This window comes from Lutra lutra, chromosome 7 (assembly GCF_902655055.1).
Source record: "Lutra lutra chromosome 7, mLutLut1.2, whole genome shotgun sequence".
NCBI lineage: Eukaryota > Metazoa > Chordata > Mammalia > Carnivora > Mustelidae > Lutra > Lutra lutra.
The window spans coordinates 9,318,072-9,344,099 of record NC_062284.1 but is presented as its reverse complement, the minus strand read 5'-3'; the positions used below and the strand labels follow the sequence as shown (position 1 = coordinate 9,344,099).

The window sequence follows — 26,028 nt, the reverse complement described above, 5'->3', positions numbered from 1 at the left end:
GAAATGGAAGAATTTTATTCTTGGCAGGAACCCATTGGTACCAACATAACCTGTTTTTGTCAGCATCCCTCGAAAAGCTAGTAGGGAACTCACAAGCTGGTGAATGATAGAAGTTTTCACCTAACGTAGCTCAGTATCTAAACTCACGGTGAGTGTTCCCGAGAGGCATGTTAACACAAGAGGACACTACCTATCTGAAACTTTCTGCAAAACTAGCATACCAGAAAGAAGGGCATCAGAATCGAGGATTGATTTCTGATGTAAACTGATTTTAGTCCAAGGCGCATTTCTGTTTTACTAATTTTATAACTATAGGTACCTGGAAAAATATTGCCTACTAGTAATAATATGATTCTTCATGTTATTGATGGTTTATTGAGAACATACTTTATAGCTAGTGATTAAAAGTGTCTGGTGAATCCTTAAAAGATTTGCAACCATGTTTTGTGCGCACTGAATGAAAATATTTACAGAGGACAGTCCCATCCCTATCCATGATGTTTGGGCAGACCACATGACCTCATTAGCTAAACTCAGAGGAGTAATTTGTCTTTAAGTCTAGTGTCATTTTCCCGAGAAATACTCCCATCCTTCCTAAGTTTGCTTTCTCTAAGACAGTTCGACCTTGCGTCAAACGAAAGATGCAAGGAGGCTCAGTACTGAGGACAACTGCGCACATCTGCCCAGTTGCAATCCGATTCCCTGAAAAGATTTGACTCAAGTATTGGCTTCTCTGTCCGGATGGTGGGTTTTTGCTTCCTTTCGTTCAGCTTATAACTCTGGCTGGATCTCCTGAGACAGTTGCAGAGGAAGTAAATATGAGCAATGGCTGGGAAGGCTGGGTGTAACCCTGAGCCTGTATTATTAGGATGTTCAGATATAAACAGTAGGAGAAATGCTGCCAAAAACAAAAGGCAGTTCCCTCTCTGCTGGAAATATGTACAGCTCTATTTTCAGACTGATGGGAACACAGTGTGGGTGTAGTTCAGATGCTCACAAGGAGTCCCAGGCTTTGTGGCAGGAACGAAGAATTACCTGGACGGCCCTGGCCTTTCTTCTGACCTTCCATTGCCCCATGGTCCATGTGCCTCATAGTCCCCCCGAATTTTGGATGTTGAATACCCGTGGTGTCTATGATCTAGGGATACTAGAGATAGTGTGGACAAAAGACTTAAGTTTGGTTTCTAGCTGAGGAATAATAAATGGGGTCAGAGCCAGAAAGTTTTTTGGTAACTTCTCCCTCCCAAAAACATGGATATGTAATAGCAGAGTGTCTACCTTCTTCTGTCTTCCTTACTTCCAGCCACTTGCTAAACAAAATTTCTTCCCTCTCCTACCCATCCAGTCTGTTGCCAGTCCCACGTCTTGCTCATACTAGCTCAAAGATTCCATAGGGCAAAATCTGGAGAGAGGGGCTCATAATAATCTTCATTGGTCTCTTTAAAACTCAAATTATTAATGTCTCAACACTGTTGTTTCTTCCTTTTCTGTCTCCTAATTCTGCTAAGAATCAGAATCTGGCCAAGCCTAGTCTCAGAGGGGTAAGAAGAGTGTTGATAGTACAGAGAACCAGCTTATCATCTGCTTATGGAAAAATCTCGGTCTTAGAGGTTACCTTTTGGAAAAGAGACTAACGGGCAAACAGGTGTGTTACCATGTTTGTACTCGGGACTTGGCGTTCTGTCTGGCCTATAGAAAGCACTCTGAATGTTTCCAGTGTAGCCACATAGTTCGGTCTTTAAGTTGTCTCTCGGTATGAGTGAGAAGAAACAAGGGCCGACTTATCTGTGATATCAGATTCTGAAACAGGGCAGGAGGACGGGGGAGATGTTTTGTAACCCAGTTTATATCTCTTAAGCAGTTTATTTATATGGTAAGAACAATATGTTCACACAAGAAGACAGCATGCTTGGTGTTGCTGTCTCTGTCTACAGGATGTGGTGGAAAATACTGATACGTGTTTTGACATTCTTTCTGCACTTGCTACACATGGCGCTGGCCTCTGGTTAATGGCATTGACCATGATTGGTAGCATCTGGCCCAGAATTCCAGCTCTGCCCCTGACTGTGTGGGCCACTTGACCACTTTCATCTAAATGAGCTTGCTTATCTCTAATTACGCAAGCTTTTTTTTCCTTTTTTTTCCTTTTTTTTTTTTTTGTGTGTGGGAGGATCCATGACACAGAACTTACCCCAGTAGGTGTACAGGTCAGTGATGCCATGGAACATTTGCACTGTTGTGCAACTCTCACCGCCATCTGTCTCCAGAACTTTATCATCTTTGCAAACTGAGACTCTACCCATTAAATAACAATTCCACGTTTCTCTCTCCCTACTCCTTATTTCTGGAAACCGCCATTCTGGGTTCTGTTTTGTTGTGTTGTCTCTGTGAGTTTGACTACTCTGGTTAGCTCCTATGCGTGAAATTATACGGGATTTGTACTTAGCTGACTGGCTTCTTAGCATCGTGCTGATCTGCAGGGTCAGCCGTATCGTGGCACAAATCAAAGGTTCCTTCCTTTTTAAGGGTGAACGGTAGTCCACTGTATGCGCATACCACATTTCGTGTATCCATCCATCTGTTGATGGACATTTGGGGTGTTCCCACCTTTTATCTCTTGCAAACAGCACTACCGTGGACATTGGTGTACAAATATCCGTTCAAGTCCCTGCTGTCGGTTCTTTTCAGCGTATACCCAGAAGTGGGATTGCTGGATCGGCCGCATCTGACATTCCCACCAGCGGTGCACAGGGTTCCGACTTCTCTGTGCCCTCGCCAACACTTGGTATTTCCTTGGTGGTTTTTTGGACGTGGGGAGGTGATCGTAGCCACCCTAACGGCTATGATACAGCGTCTCGTTGTGGTTTTGACTTATGTGCTTTTCGCTAATGCACACTCGCTTTTGCACTGGTTATATTTGTAAGAGGCCAGAAGCAGGAGCTTTCCAGGCTGCCTCATGTCGCCCTCTTTGAAAGACATCGGAACACCTGAGACTCTGTGTGGGCGAACAGAGTGCGACTCTGTTCGAGAGTATGACTCTCATCATACTCTTCCCCACGGGACTTCCTGTCTGTTACATGGTGGATTTTGACCGCTTTTTCTTATTTCTGTGGATTCTACCGTGTGCGCTAGCGTACGGATCTGCTGCTGCTTCTGTCCGCAGAGGACGCCTCCCCAGCCCAGCTGCACGCTGCTGCTAGACTAGTCCAGTTTCAGTCCCCTCTGGTGTCTGTGTCCTGATGATCCACACTCCCTTCCTCCCCACTACCCCACTTTATCGGTACACTTCTAGTGTTAACTTCCTGGCGTAATACTGCTCTCGTTCCCTTGCTTCTGTAATTGGGGGAAGAGTCCACCCTTGCTCAAGAATAAAGCCTAGATTCACTGTGGCCATACCCTCCACTCTTCTTTCTGGGAACTTGTGGGCTTTTTGTGCTCCTCAGAGACATCTAAGGAAAGGGTCTGTCATCGGGGTTCCAAGGGTATGCTCCAGAACCACTGACTGGACACACACCCGTGTTTCTCGTAAGGGTTCCATGGCTTCCCTCAGATTCTTGGAAGGAGCCTGGGCCATGAAAGGCTATGAACTCCAGCTCTGAAGTGCCCTAACTGATGACCCATCCTTTTTTCCCACGTGGCTGGAATTCCCTGCCTCCCCCCTCTCTCCAGAGCATCCTGCCCCCTTTCAAGGCCCACCTCATAGACCACCAGCTTTGCTAAGCTTTTCTCAATTATCTGAACCAGAGATTATCTTTTTTTTTTTTTTTTTTTTTTAATTCAAGGACCTTTCTTACTTCTTTAGGTTTCCGGTACTCGTACAACTGTTGTATTTCAGTGACTACTCAGTGTTTCCCAGGCTGTGGCCCACGGTTGGTGGAGTCGTGTCACATGGTTATTTATCTCTGTCATCCTGCAGTATGGGATACGGGAGGCAAATGGAACCCATGGCATTTCTAACTCAGAAGGGTTCCTCACACTTGTGAACTGTGAGAACCACCCTGCCAGCTGTAGTCAGGGTCCCATCTTCCTCATCTGTCTGTTGCTGTGCCTTCGCACTGTTTCTTATGTAAGGCGGCTGCCCCCAAAATGGTGCCTGGCCAGCTGTGTGGATGGATGTGTGTGTAGCTAACCGCCAGAGAGCTTCAGGAAGCCTTCTTATGCTACATTTCCCCATCCTTCCCTGGTGAAAAAGTCTTGATTTACCTGAAACCTGAACATTTTTCAATATAGGTTTTACTTTTAAATGTTTGTGAATGAGGCCTAATTCGGAGGAAGGAACCAGCTGACAGCTACATTGTGGCCAGATTTGCTTAAGTGCCTTGTGTGCATAGAGATGGTGTGCCTCCTGGGCACATCGCTGTTAATTAGCTGTCGGTGACCGAAGCAGGCATCTGGACAGACAGCCCCAAACAAACAGAAGACATTTCTCTCAGTGGCAACATTCTGATATTCAGAAACTTGGCACCCAGAGTTCCATATATTTGTTTCATTTTCATATTTTATTTTCTAAATACTCTTGTCCGAGGTAGACTTGGACTCTGTCTTCCAACTAATCGCCTCCAGAGATCTGAATTATACTTCGCCAGACTGTTTCAGTTTAGTATTGTTATTAAAGCTTGTTTAAACAATTGTTGAATTCCAAGACAAAGGAAAAAGTCAGAAGAGGCACTTGTGGGGCTGAGGAGAAAACGCCCTTGCTGTTTGTGAGTACGTCCTGCCTGGCCCAGTTCCTCCACGTCCGCTACCTCCGGTGGGTTGGTTGGTTTATGGATCTGGTAAACGGAGGCCGAGTGATAACTCTGACGGCTCTCAGTCCTAACTTTCCATTCTTTGTAAAATCACTGCAGATGATGAATTCAAAGATTAGTCATTAAGCATCCACTGTAAAATCCACACTCGTTACTCGGTTGGGAAACTCACGGAATTAAGATGTGCTTCTCTTTTCAAGAAGCTCACCCTTCAGAGCAGACGCCATCACCGGTACAGTTAGTCCGCGAGGATGCTGTCCGCAAATCTAGCCTCACGGGGTGTGTGTGGTCTCCTCTCTGAAATGGCATCGTGCCTCCTCCTGGGGCAGGAGAGAGATCCAGTCCAGCTGACGGTATTTTATAAACTTCAGTACTGTGAATCTAGAGATATCAAGAGGTGTTTACTTCTGATTCTTACCTGTTCTGTTAAATAAAATTCTGATCTTTAATTCTGATCTTACCTGTTGTGTTAAATAAAACGTGCTCTTTCCAGGGTCACGCGGAACGTCACAGTTGCCCAGTCCAGTAACTTCTAACTTTCATCTCCTTTGACGTCTCTGCCGCAGTTGGCACCTTGGACCTACCTTCTCTTCTCAGCCCTCTGCTTCCTTAACTTGTGTGAAACTAAAGCTCTCTAAAGCAGAAATTCTTCTGCTTCTACAAGGATGTGGCAGTCTCTGACTTCCCCACTCGCCGTGTTGTGCAATACCTTGCCTGCAGCCGAAGCAGAGAGTCGTAGACTCTGGCCCCGGGTCTCTCTGTGTCATTTGTGACTTGGCCAAAAATACGCGCAGCATTTACAGCGTGGTTACTCCTTAAGGCGTTCCACTCATTCTCCTTTCTATTAATTTCAGCTCACGTTGTCCCAGGCAGCACACATCTCAGTGTGTGCAAGACCCACAGTAACCAACCACTTCCACATCTCTCTCACATAAGCTGGGAATCCTTGCAGGACACTTTCTTGACTACTTCTGCTTTTAAGGCTTCACAGAATGATTTGATATATAGGAGATATTTAATACCTTTTTTTTTTTTTTAGTTAAATAAGGAGAGAGGCAAACCTAAGGGTGATGCACATTTCATCTTCATACTGTCTTCCTTTCCTAGAAAGTAACCAACAGATTAAAATATATTTTCCATTAAAAAAATATATACTCCCAGGGTACCTGGGTGGCTCATTCAGTTAAGTGTCTGCCTTCCGTTTGGGTCATGATCCCAGGGTCCTGGGATTGATTAAGCCTGGCATCCTGCTTCCCTGCTCAGCTGGGAGTCTGCTTCTCCCCCATCCAACCCCACCATCCCCACTCATAAGCTCTCTTGTGCTCGCTCGCTCTCAAATAAATAAATAAAATCTTTAAATACACACACACACTCCCGGGAGATACCACTTCACGCCTCCTAGGGTGGCTACAATCAGACAGATAAACAGAAAAGAACAATTACAAGGATTGGCACAGATACAGAAAGATAAGACACCAGTAAGTTGCTGGTAGGGACATCAAAAGGTGCAGGCCCTTTGGAGAAGTCTGGCAGTTCCTCAGAATGTTAAACGTGAAGGTATCACATGACCCAGCAGTTTCACTCCTAGGTATAAACCCAGGAGAAGTGAAAACACACCCAAACAAAAAGTCGTACATGGATTTTCATAGCAAGCATTATTCCAAACTGCTAGAAAGTGAAAACAACCCAAATGTCCATCAACTGAAGAATAAATAAATAAACAAAATGTGGGTATCCCCGCACAGCGGAAGATGATTCGGTAGTAAAAGAATGAAGTCCTGATATGTGCTGTGACATGGGGAAACCTTGAAAACCCTTTGCAAAGGAAAAGCAGCCAGTCGCCAGAGACCACGTAATGTGTGGTTCCGTTTCTGTGAAGTGTCTGGAGTAGGCAAATCCACAGACACAGAAAGTGGACTCAGGATTGCCCAGAACTGGGAGGTAGAGGTGGGGTGGGTGTGAAGACTAGCAGATACAGTATATTCTTGGCGGGATGAAGTGTTCTCAACTCAGACATTTGTTACCGGTTACAGGACTCTGCGAAGATCCTAAGCCATTGAATCATATGCTTTAGGTGGGTGAGTTTTAGAGTATATGAATTACATCCCAGTAAAGATGTGAAAATGCCAAATTAAACACACATGTGTGTGCGCTTGCACGTGCACAGGCACACACACACATTCAGTGTGCTGTGGTATCCTGGTATTAATCCTGGAACAGAAAAGAACATTAGTGGAAAGAGAAACGAAATCCAAATCCAGTCTAGAATTTAGTTAATGGTAATGTACCAATGTCAGTTTCCTACTATTGACGAGTGTACCTCTTAGAGACACTGGGGGGGGAGGGGCATATAAGAACTATGTACTATCTTTGTAACTTTCCTGCCAGCCTAAAGCTATGATAAAATAGAAGATTTCCCAAATTAAATTTAAAAAACAAAAAGTAATTTGTAAAGAAAAATTTGGTAAACTACCAAAAAGTTAAAGTAGATATTGTTTTTTTATGTTTATTCAAGCATAATCATTCAATGAAAACTGAATCAGATTAAGGTTTTTCACCACATAGGTGTGATTCTGTCAAGAGACTTTTGCTTTCCACTGTGTTTAAATGTTTTAATACTATTTAATATATACTAACTGTCAAAACTGCGATAGGTACGAGATTTTACCCCTCTTCAAGGTTCCCAAGTTAGCCTGACAGTTTCTGGGGTGCTAGCTGAAGTCACAGGGCTCCTGGGTCCAGGGACAAATGAGTTTATTTCTTATTGCAGAAAAAAGCACCGTGCGTATCGCTTCCTTGTTGGTTCCTCTTGTTTCCCAAGTCCCCCAAGGGCAGCACAGAGCAGAACAGGAGGGCGCTGTGTCACAGTCGAGAAACCCCACCCTTAGGAAACCTCAGTTTTTATAATGGGCAGTGAGCCTGCCTGATCTTTGCCCTTGACTGAGACATTATCTTTATTATGCGAGACAGTAAACAAACCTACCTTTTGCTTGGAAAGAGACAGTATCTCTATTTTTCAAGGCTGTTTGATACACAGTCTTTTTGGAAAAGATAGTTTAGAACAAAAGGACAATCAGTGCCTTTGCTCACAAGACCTGGGGAAGATAAGAGAGACCCATGAAGACTGTTCTTCCACCATTAATATGTTCTCACCACTGTTATTCAGAAATGGGTGTATTCAGTTAAAGAGATTTGATTTAGGGGCACCTGGGTGGCTGAGTTGGTTAAGCCTCCAGCTCTTGATTTCGGCTCAGGTCATGATCTCAGGGTTGTGAGATCGAGCCCTGTGTCGGGCTCCACTCAGTGTGGAGTCTGCTTGAGATTCTCTCTCTCCGTCTCCCTCTACCCGTACCACCACTCATGCTCACTCTCTCTCTCAAATAAATTAGTCTTTTAAAAAAGATTTGATTTAATCTTAATTTCATTATTATGTGTTAATTTTGATAAATATTTTAATTTTTTAATTTTGATTTAAGCAATACATTATTGTAGTTACATACGATTAATGTATTAGCCACATTATGTATTTATATATATTATACATTTTGCAAATTGTTTACCTTACTTTTTCTAATATACAGGTGCCTAAAATGAAATGAAAGGTATAATCAGTTAGTCCCTTACATATTGAAGGCCAAGAATGTTCAGTTTACTCATTGGCTGTGGAATTGAGAAGGCAATGAAAAATATCCTGAGATAAAGAATTTTTGCAAAGGTTCCTAAATTTTAATGAAACTAGAGGATTGTAATGTTAAGGTGTTTGGGAGTTATAAAAACTAAAAACATATATTGCACTTAAATTTAAGGGATTTTTTTCAGTTCTGTTGGAATATAATTTATATACAGTAAAATCAACTTAAGTTCACAATTTGATGAGTTTTGACAAATGTTTAAGTTATGTATAATAACATCAAGAAGTTATGTATAATAACTTTTGCAATCATGGTAGGAATATTGCCTTCACTCCCAAAATTACCTCCTGTCCCCTTGCAGTCATTCTGTTCCTCCAGTCGAATCACTAATAAACTTCTCACGCTATTTTTGCCTTTTCTAAAATACTGTATGGAACCATGTCCTAGGCAATGTTTTTTGTCTGGCTTTTTTTTTTTTTTCTGTTAACATCATGATCTTGAGACTCAATCATGCTGTTTGTATCAGTGGTTCATTCCTTCTTATTGTGAGTCTGGTGTATTGCATGAATGTACCACTATTTGTTTATCCATTTACCTGTTGACAGCAAATTGGGTTGTTTCTAGTTAGGGGCTCAGCCGCTCTGAGAATCCCAGTAGAATTCTTTGTGCAAAGATACGTTTTATTTTTCTTGGGCGAATGAATACCCATCAGTGGGGTTGTTGTGTTGTATTAAATGTCTGTTAGTGACATTATAAGAAATTGCTAACCTGTTGTCTGAAGCAGCTGTACTGTTTTACATTCTTCTGGTAACGTATCAGTGCTCAGTTTCTTCACGTCTTTGTCAACACTTGGTATTATCAGTCTTTAATTTTAACCATTCTGATATGGACCATTAATTACTCTTTGTGGTTTCAGTTTGCTCTTTCCTGATGATTTATGATGTTGGGCACCTTTTCTGTGTTCTTTGCCAGTCATATATATTCTTTGTTGAAATAATTTCTCAAGTCTTTTGCCTATTTTAAAACATGTTGTTTGTGTTATTATGGCATCTTAAGAGGTTTTTCATGGTCATTTATAATTTAATATGTGCTTTAATAATTTATATTTTAATATAGTTTCTATTACTAGTCCTTTAGCAGATAGATCCTGTATAAATATTTTCTCCTAGTCTGTGGTTTGCCTTTTCATCTTCCTAACAATGCCTTTGAGGAGCAAAAAAATTTAATTTTGATGTGGTCAATTTTTTCAGGTTTTCATGTGTGCTAAGAAATCTTTGCCTGACCCAGGATCACAAAAATATTCCCCTCCTCTAGAAGTTTTGTAGTTTTAATATTTAGGCATGTTTTTAGTTCATTTTTATAGCTGATACAAAATTTGAGGGAGACTTACAAATATTGAGGTTTGTTTTTTTTTTTTTCCTGCCAACCTTTTTTTTGTTTGCACGTGGAGATCACTTGTTGCAGGATTATTTGTTCAGAAGAATGTTCTTTTCCTGGTTGGAATAACACTTGGCATCTTTGTCAGATATCAATAGGCCATATCTGTGAAGGTCTGTTTGTGGATTCTCTCTTACTCCGTTGATCTAAAAGTTTGTCTTTGTGCCAGTATCACACTGGCTTGATGACTGTACCTTTTGTAATAAATCTTAGAATCAAGTAGTGATCATTTGGGGGAGAATTCACAACTTAACAGGACTAAATTTTCTGATGCATAAACATGAGGTCTCTATTTAAGCATGCTTTAATTTTCCTCCTCAGTGTTTTCTGATTTTTAGAATACAAGTCTTACTCAGATTTTTTTTCTTTTTTTTTTCCCCACCCCTACCCGCCTACTCAGATTTTCTTAATGATTTTATATTCATTGATGCTATTGTAAATGGTACTACTTTTGTTTTTAATTTTTTTTAATTGTTCACTGCTAACCTATAGAACTAGTGCTGCTTTTTAATATATTGACTTTGTATCTTGCACCTTTGCTAAGATGATTTATTCCAGCAGCAGTTTTGTAGATTCCTGAGGATTTTCTATGTGTAGGCAGTCATCCTGTCTCTGAATAAAGGAAGTTTTATTTCTTCCTTTCCAGATCCCTGTGCATTTTATTTCTTTTTCTGCTTTACTGAATTGGCTAGAAACCCCTATACAGTGTGGAATAAATGTGATGAGCGTGGACATTCTTGCTTTGGTCCTGATCTCAGAGTGAAAGCATTTGGTCTCTATAAAGTATGATGCTAACTGTGGGTGTTTTGTGTGTGTGTGTGTGTGTGTGTGTGTGTGTGTGTGTGTGTGTGTGTTTTAATAGATACCCTTTATCAGGCTGAGGAATTTCGTTTCTGTTTCCACTGTTCTATGAGTTTTATCATGAATAGGTGTTTACTTTTGCCCAACACTTTCCTACATTTCTTGATAATCATTAATTTGTGGTGTTTTTGGTCTGTTAATAAATTGATTTTTCAACATTCCTGGAATGAACTTGGTCTTGACAACTTGATCTCTTTTCTGTGTGCTAGATTCAGTATCTTAATTTTTGTTCAGGATTTTGCAGCTGAGTTTCTGAGGGATTTTGATTTATATTTTTCTTATAATGTCTGTCTAGGTTTAGTGTCCAGGGGATGCTGGACTCATACAAATGAGCTGTGTGTTGTTCCTTCCTTTTCTATTTTGTGTAAGAGTTTGTGTAGAATTGGTATTATTTCTTCCTTAAATGTTTGGTGGCATTCACTACTGACGCCTTCAGGGCCTGTAGATTTCCTTATAGGAAGGTTTTTAACTGAATTCAATGTCTTTAATAGAATAAGGGTATTCAGGTTATCTTCTTGAGCAAATTTTGGTAGTTTGCAGTTGCATGAAATGTTTCCATTTAATCTAACTTGTTGAATCTGTTACAGTGATGTTCATAATATCCCTTTGTTATCCTTCCAATGTCTATAGGATCTGTAATGATGACTTCTTTTCATTCCTTAGGCTTGCAGTTTTTAACTTTCATTCTTGGTCAGTCTGGGTAGACTTTACTGATAACATTGATCTAGTCAGGGAATCAGCTTTTGGTTTCATCAATTTTCTTTTTTTTTTTTTTTTTAAGATTTTATTTATTTGTCAGGGACAAATAAGGACAAATAAGGACAAATAAGGACAGGGACAGAGGAGAGGGAGAGGGAGAGAGAGGGGCAGGCAGAGGGAGAAGCAGGCTCCCTGCTGAGCAGGGAGCCCAACATGGGACTCGATCCCAGGACCCTGGGATGGTGACCTGAGCGGAAGGCAGCCGCTAAACTGACTGAACCATCCAGGCGTCCCTGATTTTATTTTTCTGTTTTCTATTTCATTGGTATCTGTTTTCATTATCCTATTTGCCTTTGCTAGTTTCTTAAGGTAGAAACTTAGATCATTGATTTGAGACCTCTCTTTTCTAATATAGGCATTTAATGTTATAAATTTTGCTCTAAACACTGTTTTAGCTTTGTCTCACAAATTTTTATATGTTATGTTTGAATTTTTGAGTTTGAGATATTTTCTGATGTTTAACTAATTACACAATGATTCCTAAAGATTTCTTCTTTGATTCATGGATTTTTAAGTTTTTGAGTGTTTTTTTGTTTTGTTTTGTTTTTTAAATGTTTGTGGTTTTTCCAGGTAACTTCTTATTTTGGTTTCTGATTTTGATACTGTTGTGGTCAGACTGCATATGTAGTATGATTTTAATCCTCAAATTTGATACTTCTTTTATGCCACAGAATATGGTCTGCTTTGGTGAACATTCCATGACTATTTGAAAAGAATGTGTATTCTGCTATTCTTGGGTGAATTGCTCTGTATGTGTTGGGTAGATCAAAGTGGTTGCTAATATTTTTCAGGTTTTCTGTATCCTTACTGATTCTGTGTCTAGTTTTATCAGTTATGGGGAGAGGACTATTGAAATCTTTCATGGTAATTTTAAAAATTATATTCTTTTAAATTAAATGATAGTAGATGGTTATGATGTTAGATGACTGAGAGCTGTAAAGGCTAAATTAAAAAAATATTTTAGGGGAATGTTTTCTTCTTAATATGCGTTGGATTCCCATAGACTTGTTTTCCATTGCCAGTCCTGTCGCTTACTACCTCAGCAACACTGCTGAGCTTATTCTTTGGATACAGGTAATACAAACTTCTTGTAGCTGTTGTGGGGATTAAATTAATAATACATAGAATTCTCTACTGTCTGATCTCCAGTGGACAGGAACTCTTGAATACATAGAAATTATTTTTGTATTTTTTTAACTTGCAAGTAAAGATATCAAATATCTATTTTAATCTTGGATGCATTGCATTTGTTAATTTCTTTTTTTTTTTTTTTTTAATTTCACCCTTGGCCTGCACCAGGTTTTCTCTTTGTGTATCTTTTTCCTGTTGCTTTTATTGGAGCCTTAATTGAGCATAGCATGCCTTGATTGTGTTGTGAAAAGGATTTTTTTCTTGTCCTAATTTTGCTCACTTTACAATAAAGTATTAAAAAGGTAAGAGTGTTGGTACAACAGATACACTTGCAGCAGCTGTAAAATCATCCCACATTACTTCGCTGTCTGAAAGTCGATGTGTTTTTCTTTTTTTTCAGATAAATCGAGAAAGCTGGTGTACGATAAAGCCGTGCCCCGATACAGCACCTCTGTTGGCCCCCACAGAGAGCTCAGGTGAGCAGGGGTCTTCCAACTTCCAGGTGCTTGAATACCTGTGACTTAAATCTCCATTTTTTACACTGCAGTCCCCGTCTGATTACAGACCTCTTTTGGAGTACTGTCCTTCCTTGCTGTGCCGTGCAGTAAATCAGAAGAGAGGGGTATGTGTGATTTGGTTTGTAGGCATTTTGTCTCAACTGAGAATATGGAATGTCCTAGAATTAACCTAAATTTCATGTGAATCATGGAATCTTCACATGTGGCTTTCTGACTCATCACTTCTGTGAAGGCATCTGTGCTGGGCACATACGTAGGATCGTGGTTTCTCAGTCTGATAAAACTATACATATTTATTGAGAACTAATCCTGTGGCTCTCCATTTTGGCTGCACATCGAAGTTATCTGGGGAGATATAGAAATACACCGCTCCCTGGGTCCTGCTCGCAGAAGTTGTGGTTTAATGGGGCCTAGGCTGTAAGCTGGACCTCAGAATCTTTGAAAGCTCCTTTGGTGACTCCACTGCGTAGCCAGGATTGAGAACCCTAAACTTTGGAAGTATTGTCCCAATGGAGCCTTTCCTTAAACACCCATGAGGTGTTAGTAACAACAGGTGAGGGTCAGCTCCTAAGCCCTGGCTTGTTAATGACTTAATGACATAGCATATGACCTGTGGGTAGTTAAGATGCCCATCTTTTCCCCCAGATTTAGCCACTAATTCACGGTGATGTAAGGAAAGTTCCCTAATGTCTGTGCACTCTATTGTCTCCCATCGCTCAAGAGTTACTAGCTGTCAGTGGGGCGTGTTGCCTGAATGACACGGTGCGTAACTGTAAGTCCCTGGGCCTGTTGTGAGTGCTGGTAATTTGTACCCTGGGCTCTTGAGTCGGCTTGAGTCAGCAACACCTCTGTTTATAGGTTTTACTGACCTGCTTTAAAATTTGTTGAATCCTCACTGACTGGTAGTTGTGGATGTCCTGCGGTAGTATTAAATCGAAAGACAAACTTTCCAAATCCTGTATCTCCCAAGAGCTTTCCTACCGATTCTCAACTCTTCGACTTCATTCCGAAGGAAGTGTTAGAGACAGAAATGAAAAGTGTTCTTCCCTAGTTTTGTCTCACATGGAGGATATTATGCTGTAGCTGTGTTTAGGGTCCCGGCATGCTGTAAGATTGACCCTGTTCATGGATTTAGCTGACACTTAGACCGTGCCCAGGCCCCTAGAATCTTCTCCTTAAAAGTGTACTACTTACTGTATCTTGGTTCCTTGAGCTGTTCAGGGTCTTTTCTGAAAGTACAATGACGCCCAACCATGCACGCAGTGAAACTAAGTTTCTCCTCATGCTGGAGTTCAATTTACTCATTTAAAGAAATGAATTTTGAACCCCTGAGCATTTTCCCCAGGACGTCCTCTTGGATTTTGTTGACAGTGTCTGCTCCATACTCCAGCCCCAAGCATAACTACTTTGGTGTTTTTAGAGTGGGTCTTTTTAACTCTCCGTGTAACAGCATCCAAGATCTGGATTTTGCTTTGGAGCTTCAGACCTGAGTTTTTGATTTTAGCAAATTTTGGGGTTTGGATCTTGGAGGTTTCATTTATGTTATGAACACAGCTCAAGAGAGCAATAGTTTAAAACCAAGGAGGATAACTTTGGATATTCCTCCATTATGGATAAATACAGATTTATTTATTTAAGTACAAATAAATACCAGTGCATCCTGAGTAGCATGGTTCAGCAAATCCCAGTGGGCACTGCTGGTGGTTTTTCCTGTCTTTCATGGCCTGCTATAATTTGTTTGCATATATATAATTTTAGACCCAAATGACTAGACAGCATCTTAAAAATGACACGTTTTCCTAGCTTTTAAAGACGTTAATGTCTCAGGACACAAAAGTTTATAGGTAGGTTTATATACGAGTCATAAAACAGGACTGACCCACGTCAAGGTAATGCCCTTACCAGATACGTGCACAACGTAGGTTAATAACGAAGGCTCGACGTCATTAGGTGTGCTTGTCACACACCTGCTATGTGCAAGGGGCAGGGCTCTGGTTACCGTTTTCATAAATTCTTTCTAACAGTCTCTACAGCTGTTTTAGGGAAGTTCTGATCCTCCCATTTCACTGGTGTGGAAATGAAGGCTTAAGGGTTAAATGACTTGTTGCCTGGGATTTTTCTGCTAAAAGTCAGTGGAGGGAGATTCAAGCCAAACAGGACCAACTCTAAAATCAGTCAGTGCTCAGTGTTCTTGCTTCTTTTTTTTTTTTTTTTTTAAAGATTATTTATTTATTTATTTGACAGAGAGAGAGAGCACAAGTAGACGGAGAGGCAGGTAGAGAGAGAGAGAGAGAGAGAGAGGGAAGCAGGCTTCCTGCTGAGCAGAGAGCCCGATGTGGGACTCGATCCCAGGACCCTGAGATCATGACCTGAGCCGAAGGCAGCGGCTTAACCCACTGAGCCACCCAGGCGCCCAGTGTTCTTGCTTCTACCTGCATGTGTTGCTCCCCCTTATTCTTTAGGAAGAGGGCCGGTAGGAAGGCCTGTGACACAAGGTGGGAATTAGCTTTGCCTTTTGTGGGGTTTCATGATGGCTTAGGGTCTTTTTCTCCCCCCTTGTTCCCTGTTTGCTTACTCTTCTCCCCCGACTGCCGGCCTCCAGCTCAACAGTTAGGATTGTATCACACAGCGGAGTCATCCTCCAGCTTGATTTGCTGGCCCAGATTTATTTTCTGGGTGAGTTCTTCCTACTAGGGCTGAATCTGGATCTTCCCTGTGAATTTTCCATTAGAACGTCTTGAATTGGTTTGTTTTCCAGTCTGGACTTGGGACGTGGTCTGTTTGCCTGCCAGCTGGAGACCAGCAGCTCAGCATAGTTGCTGTGACAGCCCTTTCTTTTCTTGGCCAGCCCCCTGTTTTCCCTTCAACCATGAAATGGAGTTTTTGATTTTTCCAAGTGGGGAAAGGGGGAGAAGTAGAAAGGTCACACACACCAACTCCACCTAAGTGAGTACATACTCTCCGAAGTTGGTGGTGGGAGGGGTGGTCCAGAATACCCATGATTTCCAGTCTTTTAAAGGCAGGGCTATTCCCATTGAATGAAACACTCAGAAATAGTTTGGACCAACCGAGATTAAAATAGATTAGGGTCTTTTTTTTTTCCTTTAATGAAACATTTTCGGATTAATCTATGGGCCCCGCCTCGCTCCCGGTGGCCTCCTTTGTGTACTTCTGTGTTGGAACTGTCTCTTCATATGTCTGCTTCTATTACAAGATTGTAAACTACCCCCCCCACATACACAGACAAATATCTCTTTTTATTTGGATAATCCCCAATACCTAGTCAAATACTAACTGACAGAGGAGGTAATTTTATGGTCAGGCAGTTCATGACCTGTATACCAGTACAGTGCTTCTTTGATCCTTCCTCTAAGATTCCCAGCTAATACAGCGCAAAAAATTTATTAATGATCAATAATTAGCTAATTCAGATAAGAAGAAACTTTCTTTTCTCATCCTGCAGTGTGCACGCACACGTGCGCTCTCTCTCTCTCTCTCTCACACACACACGTACAATTACTATCCAAACATAGACCCTGAGAATTTAGGGAGACGTTGGGGGTTGTCTAATCTCCACTTCCCCTTCTGTGTATGCATCTTTTCTGAAACCTCTTGACAAAGTCGTTCAGCCTTTGCTCCACCCCTCTGGTGAAGTGACGGGTTACTTTCTGAAACTCCCAACCCATTGCCCAGAAGCCCACTTCTAGCAAAGCTCCGTGGCTTCCACACGGCAGGCTTTTTGTTCTGCCTCTGGAACAGCACACAGCACATCTGCAGCTGCCCTTAGACACATTTTCTTCAAGCTCCTGGGCAAGCCACGTGGTTCTCGAGTGTTTCCACTGTTGTGACCTCATCACCGTGCATGCATTTCTGTTTATCAGTGTTTGACTTTAAATGTTACCTAGGGAGACAGACATCATCCTGTGGGTGCAGTCTAGCTGTCTCATAATGGTAGGACTGTCCCCATTTTGGACTTGGGTACACTGTCTATTAATAGAGTCTAAAGCCATCGGTATTTTTTGTTTTGCTGTCACCTTATATCATCAGCCCCTCTTGAATCTGCTTTTAACCAAAACCTCCAGGTGGCATGTTCACGAACTGGTAGCCTTCTGATCTGTTGTGTCCCTCATCGCTTAGTATCACCTGCAGAGTTGATGTATGTCTGTCTGAATCCCATATAAAAATGCTAACTGTCGGGACGCCTGGGTGGCTCAGTTGGTTAAGCAGCTGCCTTCGGCTCAGGTCATGATTCCAGCGTCCTGGGATCGAGTCCCACATCGGGCTCCTTGCTTGGCGGGGAGCCTGCTTCTCCCTCTGCCTCTGCCTGCCATTCTGTCTGCCTGTGCTCACTCGCTCTCCTCTCTCTCTGACAAATAAATAAAAAATCTTTAAAAAAAAAAAATGCTAACTGAAATGGAAATGCTTCACTCCCCACACTTCTTGAAGGAGGTTGCTATCTACCCACTAGCTGACTTTCTTTGGGCTCCTGCTTTTACCGCATACAAATATTTTTAGTTCTTCTGCTTCCAGGTCTTATGTCTCTTTTGTTTACAGAATTAATAGGAGAAAGTGCGTTAAATACGTTGCTAATTTTAGTGTACTGAGTGTTTAGAATTCCTTGACCTACAGGATAATGTTTCTGCCAGGGCCCCCTCTGTCTGATTCACCAGTGTCCCTAGGATAGTTTCTCAACTGAAGACAGATTCTAGATGATACATTTCTCTTTAGTGCATCATTCCCCCAATGTCAGGTCTGTTTAAGGTAGAAGCTAAACAATTATATTTCTGTTATTACTCAATAGAACCCATAAGTGCAATATACTGACGTTTGTATTAGATATGCTTCCCCTCCTTTATTAATCCTAGTGTTGGCTGGATAACAAGTTTCCAGAAAGAACTTAAGTCTTAGAAATTTGGCCATAAACTCTATCACATAGTTTCCTAATAAAGGACATCTGATTTTAGTAGCAAAAGAAAATATTTTTTAACTACCAAGAGGAAAAGATTACCACTTAAATACCTAAATATAGATGGAATTCTGGTTCTAAATTGCCATTTTATCTTTTGGTGCCTTTGGTTTACATGGCAAACTCATGGTTGTCTTATAGTAACAATCACCCTAGAATTGGGATACTAGAGTTAAAAAGTTACTAATCTGACCATGTCCTTTACAGCTGCTTAATACTGGAAGGAGGGGACGGTAGTTGGTTGACTTACAAGGCGAATTGCTGCAATGAAAAGGTATTGGCTGAATATATTTTCTTCCTCAGAATGTGAGAACTTCCTGGATGTTGGACTGGGCAGAGAGTGTGCCTCAAAACAAGGAGTCCTCAAAAGAGAATCCGGCAGTGACTCTGACCTCTTTCACTCACCCAGTGAAGAAGTGGACAGCATCATCTTCCCCAAGGTACTGTCCGCCTCAGTATGCGACTCCTGCCGACCGTACTACCGAGCATCTCCAGCTCTGTGTGATCCTGGAGAAGAAAGCGTCCTCCCTTCCAGAGAAGGGAGCTCCAGATCTCCGGGGCTTAGAAAAATGCATCAGCCACTTTATCCTCTGTAGCGTTGTGGCTGGTTATACGCAGGCTTTGAAGCCTAACGACATGGGAGTTCCTTTGGTGTGAATTAAATCAGAGGAAGGTGAATGCTTTTCAGTGGGCAGGAAGGGACCGCAGCTCAGACTGTAACACGTCATGTGTATAAACTAACCGTAGAGGCATTTCTGATTAATGTGTTTAGGCCTGAAGCTCGTTGCCGAGCTTGGTGATGTCACCCCTCCTCATCTAGCCTGCTTAATTGGAACTTTCTAGATCTCTGCTGGGGAACCCAGACTGTCTTCTCCCCAGTGAAGAGCCAGACCCATGCACATGAGTCACCGTGTGTTTTCATATCATCTGAGGCTCTCCAAGGGGTTGGGGGGTGGGGGCGGTTTGCTTTCTTTTGCTTATGTTTGTATCTAGTAGCAGCGAGTTCTGTTTTGTCTCCTGAGAAGCAGAATAGCGGGCTTTCCCACAGCACGATCCACAGTGGTGCTCAGTCACATGCCACACGTGGTGGTCTTAATCTCGAGGGGTTGAGGGGGCAGAAACAGCAGCTGTGAGCACGCCTTTGTGAAGCTGTCCCTTAAGTTACGGGAGAGGTTTGGCATCCTGGGATCCTGGGCTAGTGCATATTTAAAGCCTCTGTAAATGTCCCCTCAGACACTTTCTTTTCACTTGTCCAGTGGCTCTCATGTGCCCATTTGGCCTCCCCTAATTTTTTTCCACCATGTTCCTTTTCCTTGTCCTCACTGTCTTCCGGGAGGGTCCTTGGAAAAATTCACACAACTTCAGGATTTCTGTCATTGTTACTCGCAGCAGATTGATTCAGTGGGTTCTGTAAAGTAAAAAAATCTGCACCCTGGGATGATCTCTCCTCCTTTGAGGTGATCTAGAAAGAGGGAAATCATGATTTTTTTTTTTTAAATAATAGGATTTGGGTAATTTCCACTGTGACTTTGAGATTTTCATTGTAAGGACTTTTGAACCATCCCTCACTGCCAAGAGGAATGCCATTCTGAAGGGGGATGTCTCTCAGAATATTTTATTTGTGTCTCAGATAAACAGATGATATCTCTTAGTTCCCGCTTCAAAATCGAATCACGGACAGTCACGGAAACTGGGTCATGAATACCCGGGGATTTGTTAAACATTTATGTGTGTCTAAAATTTTTCATAGTCAAAAGGTGTTTTAAAATTGCAGAGTCATGGGGCGCCTGCATGGCTCAGTGGGTTAAAGTCTCTGCCTTCAGCTCAGGTCATGATCCCGGGGTCCTGGGATCGAGCCCCGCATCAGGCTCTCTGCTCAGCAGGGAGCCTGCTTCCCCCTCTCTCTCTCTGCCTACTTGTGATCTCTCTCTCTCTGTCAAATTAAATAAATAAATAAAATTGCGGAGTCTTCATTAAGAAAGACTTGCTTGCTCCCTCCTAGGTGCGTGACAGTTCGTCCCTGGACGCTGCCATGTCTGCAGAATGGTAGTGATCTCTGCTCGCTAAACCCAGTGATTTTCCTAGCTAAAGAGAATTCCAATTTCCTGTGTTTTGCATCCTTACTCAAACTGCCAAAAACGTTGAGGAGATTGTTCAGACGAATGGCTGGTGCTAGATTGGGCAGTTTTTTCAAGATGACTAGACGGATAGAATTGTTAAGAGTTGGAGCATACTCCCCAGAGCAACTTCTACCCACATTTTGTACCGCAGTGGCTCAGAAAAACCAGAAACGGTGGGTGCACCGTCATCTCTTTGTGCGAGCACGAGAATGTCGCATGGCCTGGGGCGAGATCTGGAGGGTTCTTCCTCTTAGCTCTTTCCACTTTCCCAAAGTTGGTTGTGACCAGGAGAGGTTTTGCAATAAGAGTTTTCTCTAGCATTCCTAAAGCCAAGGGGTTGCGTATGAAAGGAAAAGGGGAGAGCGGAGAGCAAGAGAGAGACAGGCTAATACTTAACAAAGTGGTTACTGTGTACTCAACACTGACCCGAATTTCTTATAATGTATGTGATCTCATTTCGAGCTCCCCACAACCCTGTGAGGTGGGTGGTTTTATCCTCATTAAACTCCTGAGGGAATGCGGGCTGTGACTGGTAGAGAGGTGTCGTCCAGATTACTCAGCTGGTAAGTCACAGTCCTGAGATCGTATGTAGGCCTGACTCTCAGATCTCTTCTCTGTCTCGATCTCCAGACACCTGCTTTAATAGCCAGTGATTTATACAGAAGCAGGGTGGTGTCCCTCCCCGGCTGCCTCAGTGGACAGCCACACAGCGTGTGCTGTGAAACATCACCCTGTCCTGGAGTGCCTTCCCCTCTCCCGTCTCTAAAAAATCATCTCTGGGCAAGGCATACAACATTCTTCTCTGTTAACCATGAGTAGTGCGTTAGGTCACTTCCTACAGCCGTGTGTGTGTGTGTGTGTGTGTGTGTGTGTGTGTGTGTGTGTGAGAGAGAGAGAGAGAGACAGACAGACAGACACACACTCTGGCCTCATAGAGGTCTCTTCAGCCTGCAGTGTTGGTCACAAACCCTTTGCCTTACCCTTCAGTTTCCGTCCAGCCTGCCTTCCAGTAAATATGACTCAGGTGAGAGGAGCTTCCTGATTACTCTTCTGAATATTTGCTAGTTCTAAGGTCGTCGTCTTCTCCATAGATCAACTGCATAAAATTTAGATTTTTTTTTTTTTAAAGATTTTATTTATTTACTTGAGAGAGAGCACACGAGTTGGGCAGAGAGGGAGAAGCAGGCTTCACCGCTGAGCAGGGAGGCCAATGCGGGGCTCGATCCCAGGACTCCAAGATCATGATCTGAGGTGAAAGCAGACACTTAACCAACTGAGCCACCCCAGGCGCCCCTAGGTTATGTTTTTAAAATAGGAAGAAATCTTGGACTTTTTCTTGGCACTAGCAAAGAAAGAGTGATCATAAAATACATAATCTCGGCTACCCTATTATCCAAAAGGTTAATTGAAGTCCACGAAAATATTCATAGTTGCTCTTTTCCCAAGGAGAATTAGATAAAACGCTCACACCTTGTTTTTTTCTCCAGGTTGTAAACTGTATCCACAATTGAGAAAATCAGAGTAACTCCCCTAGGATGCTAAGTCTTAGGGAAGCACACTTCCTTTCTTACGCTAGTTCGCTCTCAAGTACTTGGTCACCAAGCCAAAAAGTTTTTAGCCTTTCAGGGATAAAAGTAGCTGTACTTACAGAACCCAAAATCAAAAAACTTTATTATTTATGCACAAGTATTGAAACTTATTATAATTTCAGAACTGTGAAGCAGCTCGCTATCACATGCTTAAGATTCTTAGACAAATTATTGCACACAAATGGATTAAACAGTTGGCACATATTAGGTATTTAAAACATGAGCTGTTATTTGCCAAAGGCACATGACAGAATGCCTTGAGTATCACAGACAACAATTTATAAATATTTAATGAATAAGTTATTAAAAATTAAAGGACTGGTATTTTAGCAATATTAAACATTCCTTCGGGTGTGGTAATAGAAAGTGTGTGGTTGTTTCTATATTTTTATATGTATATATATTACATATAATGTTTACCCTTCTCTCTATACCTATACATTACCAATCTGATGTGATTCTTGGTTAAGAGAGCCAGTCAGGCATTTTCCCCCAACATTTTATTGAGAAAATGCTGCAGCACCCAGGGAAGATGGAAGAGCTGTGCCGTGAGCACCCACCACCTGGATTCCACCATTAACGTCATACCCTTGCTTTGTCACACACCTGTCCTTCCTTTCTCTACTCACCAGTTGGTGCATCTAATTTCTTTAATGCATTTTTTTAATTTTTTTAAGGATTTTATTTATTTATTTGACAGACAGAGATCACAGGTAGGTGGAGAGGCAGGCAGAGAGAGAGAGAGAGAGAGAGAGGTGGGGAAGCAGGCTTCCTGCTGAGCAGAGAGCCCAATGCGGGGCTCGATCCCTGAACCCCGGGATCATGACCTGAGCTGAAGGCAGAGGCTTTAACCCACTGAGCCACCCAGGTGCCCCTCTTTAATGCATTTTTAAGCAAGTTACAGGTAACAATCCACTTTTACCCCTAAATACTTAGAATTCAGTAATAGAGTTGTTTTTTGTTTGTTTGTTATAAATTCTCCACGCAGTGAAATGCACAGTTCAGTGTCTTTTCCCTTGGCTTTATGAGTTATAGCGGATAAAAATTGTGCATATTTAAATGTACAAGAAGATGCTTTGATAGACAAGTTGTGAAATGCTTACCACAATCAGGCCGGAAGTGTCTGTCACCTCACAGAGTTAGCTCTTTGTCCTAGCAGACTTCAGGTCCACAGTGCCTCGTTAGCAACTGTGGTCATCATGCTGTCCATTGGGTCTTCCGAATTGATTCATCTCCTGACTGAGGAGACCAACATCTCCCCATTTCCCCCACTCTCTGGGGAAGCCCTGTTCTACTCTGTTGCTCAGAGTTGCCGTTTGTGGTTTCCATATAGAAGTGACATCATGTAAAAGTTGTCTTTGGCTTATTTCACGTAGCGTGATGGCCTCAGGGTCCATCCATGTTGTTCCAAATGGCGGGGTTTCCTTCTTCTTCTTCTTCTTCTTCTTCTTCTTTTTTAAACTCTGAGTAACATTTACTTTACCTGTTCAGCTGTCTGTGATGCGTAAGCTGCTAACATGTCTTAGCTGCTGAGAACATGGGAGTGCAGGTACCTCTTCAAGACAGTGGCTTTATTTCCTATGGATATATACCTAGAAGTAGGATATTGCTAGATTCTAGAGAACGGTTCTAGTTTTAATTTTTTGAGGAACCTACATACTGTTTTCCATAATAGCTGTACCTCGGCGACTTTTAACAAATCCATTCATCTTTATAACCCAAACCTCCGTATGGATCAGGCTGTTACCTTCACTTTGGGGAGTTTGGTTATGCCCCTTCTCAGTCTGTCTCCTCTTCAATCCCTGGAGGCAACAACTGTTCCAATTTTTTCCCATCACAGGTTAGTTCCCTTTATTTCAGAGCCTCATACAAACAGAATATGAATGTTACTATTTCTACTGGGTAGACTAGTAGAACTGATAGATCATATGTTAAGTATAAGTTTAGTCTTATAAAAAGTGGCCAGACCTTTTTCCACAGTAGTTGTATCATTTTACATTCTTACCAGCAGTGTATGAGAATTTTGGTTGCTCTGTGTTCTTATCAACATGTATAATTGTTTTAACCTTAGTATTTCTGGTGTGCGTGTAGTGGTAGCTCATTACCGTTTGGATTTACATTTCCTTGACAACCAGCGATAATGGTAAACACATTCTCATGTGTTTATTGACCATTTGCATATCGTCCTTTGTGGAGTGTCTGTTCCCATTAAAAAAAAAAATTGATTTGTTTGTCTTTTTTTGTTGAGAAGTAGGAATTGTATATGGTATCCTAGATACCAGTACTTCATTAGATTATGTTTTGCAAATATTTTCTTGCAATGCATGGCTTCCCTGTTTGTTTTCATAAACATGTGCTGTACTAAATGTTCAGAATTTGGGTGAAGTATAATGCATCCATTTTTTTTATGGCTGTTGCTACCTGTGTCCTGTCCTGTTACTGATTTGTCTGCCCCCCCCCCCCATTAAGATGTTTTCTTTTAGGACATTTATAATTTTGGCTTTTACATGTAGGACTGGAGTTCATCTTAATTTTTTAGAACATTTTTATCACAGATCTGTTGTATATGATAATGGGACTGAGTCCTAGCTGTACTTAGAATCATCTAAGAAGAAGAAAAAGAATCTGGCCCTTACCCTAGACCAGTTAAATTAGAATCTTACTATGTAGCCTCACTAGACCTCAGTTGTCTCGTGTATCAAATGAGAATAATACCTACTAAGTCAAATGTGAAAAGAACAAATACATCTAAATCACTTAGCGCAGAGCCTCCCATGTGGCAAGTGTCCAGTAAATAATCGTTAATCTCATTTATGGAATAGTCACGTTGCACGCATACCCAAGTAAAAGTCATCGTTTCCCCAGCTTTATGTAGACAGCAGCAGCATTTAATTTAGCCCTTCTCGTTAACTTTTATTTATATCATTATTTTGTAATTTCAGTTTCCCTAGTTTATTTTACCTTAAAGTAAGCAAAACAGTATCCTTGGGCCACTGCCCCCCAGAGTCTAAGCTGTCAGACAGGGGCTGGAGCTTGTGGACAAGCCTTTGTATTACTCACTAGGCCCATTTTTTGCAAGCTTTCTCTTTGACTCCTAGAGATCTTTGTAAGCCTGATCACCGTTTGCAGATTTTCAAGATGGCATAAACTGTAAGGAAAAAGAAGCTGTTGGTAGCCACGATAGTTTTTGTGTGTGTTTCCATCCTCCCATATGCAGGAGGAAAACCATTCAGGGCAGCTCATGGAAGGAAGGGCTCATGTGTCAGACTCAGCTCTAGACTCAGCTGTCTTCCTCCCAGTGCACTCACTTTGGCACAAACAAGCACAGCTCCCAGCCACCCCTCCTCTCCTGTGTCTACCTTTCTGCGTCTCTCTTCCTTCTCTGCCCTAACCAACTCCCAGTGCTGCATCTTAAGGGAAACAGAAAATAAAAAACTTGTATTTAGCAGAGAATTATATTGGCCATCTGCCTTTAAGGGAAGAAAAACTACATTGGCACCTTTTCTGCAGACAATCAGGACTAATATAAGTCTCTGAAAGTCATTTAATTAGCAGACTTTTTTTTTTTAAGATTTTATTTATTTATTTCACAGAGATCACAGGTAGGCAGAGAGAGAAGGGGAGATGCATATTCCCTGCTGAGCAGGGAGCCCAACACAGGGCTCTATTCCAGGACCCCGGGATCATGACCTGAGCTGAAGGCAGAGGCTTTAACCCACTGAGCCACCCAGATGCCCCAATTAGCAGACATTTTAAGAGAAAAGACTTCTCCAAAGAAAGACCCAACATATAATTCAAAAACTGTTTAAGAATGGCTTCAAATATTAGGCATGGAACATTCTGTTATGTGAGAGAAGCCATAATTTTTCCCCTTCTGGTTTATAAATGGAAAAACAACATCCCCAAACCTGCTACTTTCTGTGAGGAGGGTGGGGGGACAATGGTGAAAGTATCGCTTCTTGTATCTCTTTATTTGGCAGATATCCGTAAGAACTTATTATTAGTAAGTTAATTAGTTCAGAGACCAGAAGGGAATACTGGAAAAAAAAAAATCAGACGCTTAAAAAACCCACTTGTTCCCTCTATTCATGATGAAAATAGACAGTACCTTGCCTGATAATAAGGTCTAGCCTCATTCGATGGAAAGATCATCATCTTAGGTAGACAAATTGAGAAAGTGGCTTATCCATAGACAAATACGTAGCAGTACAAAGACTGAGACCATATTCTGGGTTTAATTTTTTATTACACCCCTGACTACTTTCTG

At 41.7% G+C, this 26,028-nt stretch overlaps 1 protein-coding gene across 6 annotated transcripts in view; it reads left to right on the top strand.

Annotated features, from left to right (window-relative positions):
• Positions 1-26,028, top strand: part of AKAP13 (A-kinase anchoring protein 13) — a 330,885-nt gene that overhangs the window by 215,705 nt on the left and 89,152 nt on the right. For all 6 annotated transcript variants that reach the window (XM_047736222.1, XM_047736225.1, XM_047736224.1 and 3 more), the window contains 2 exons: positions 12,969-13,044; positions 18,356-18,492. In XM_047736222.1, coding sequence (XP_047592178.1) covers positions 12,969-13,044; positions 18,356-18,492 — 213 coding nt within the window. The remainder of the gene's footprint in view (positions 1-12,968; positions 13,045-18,355; positions 18,493-26,028) is intronic.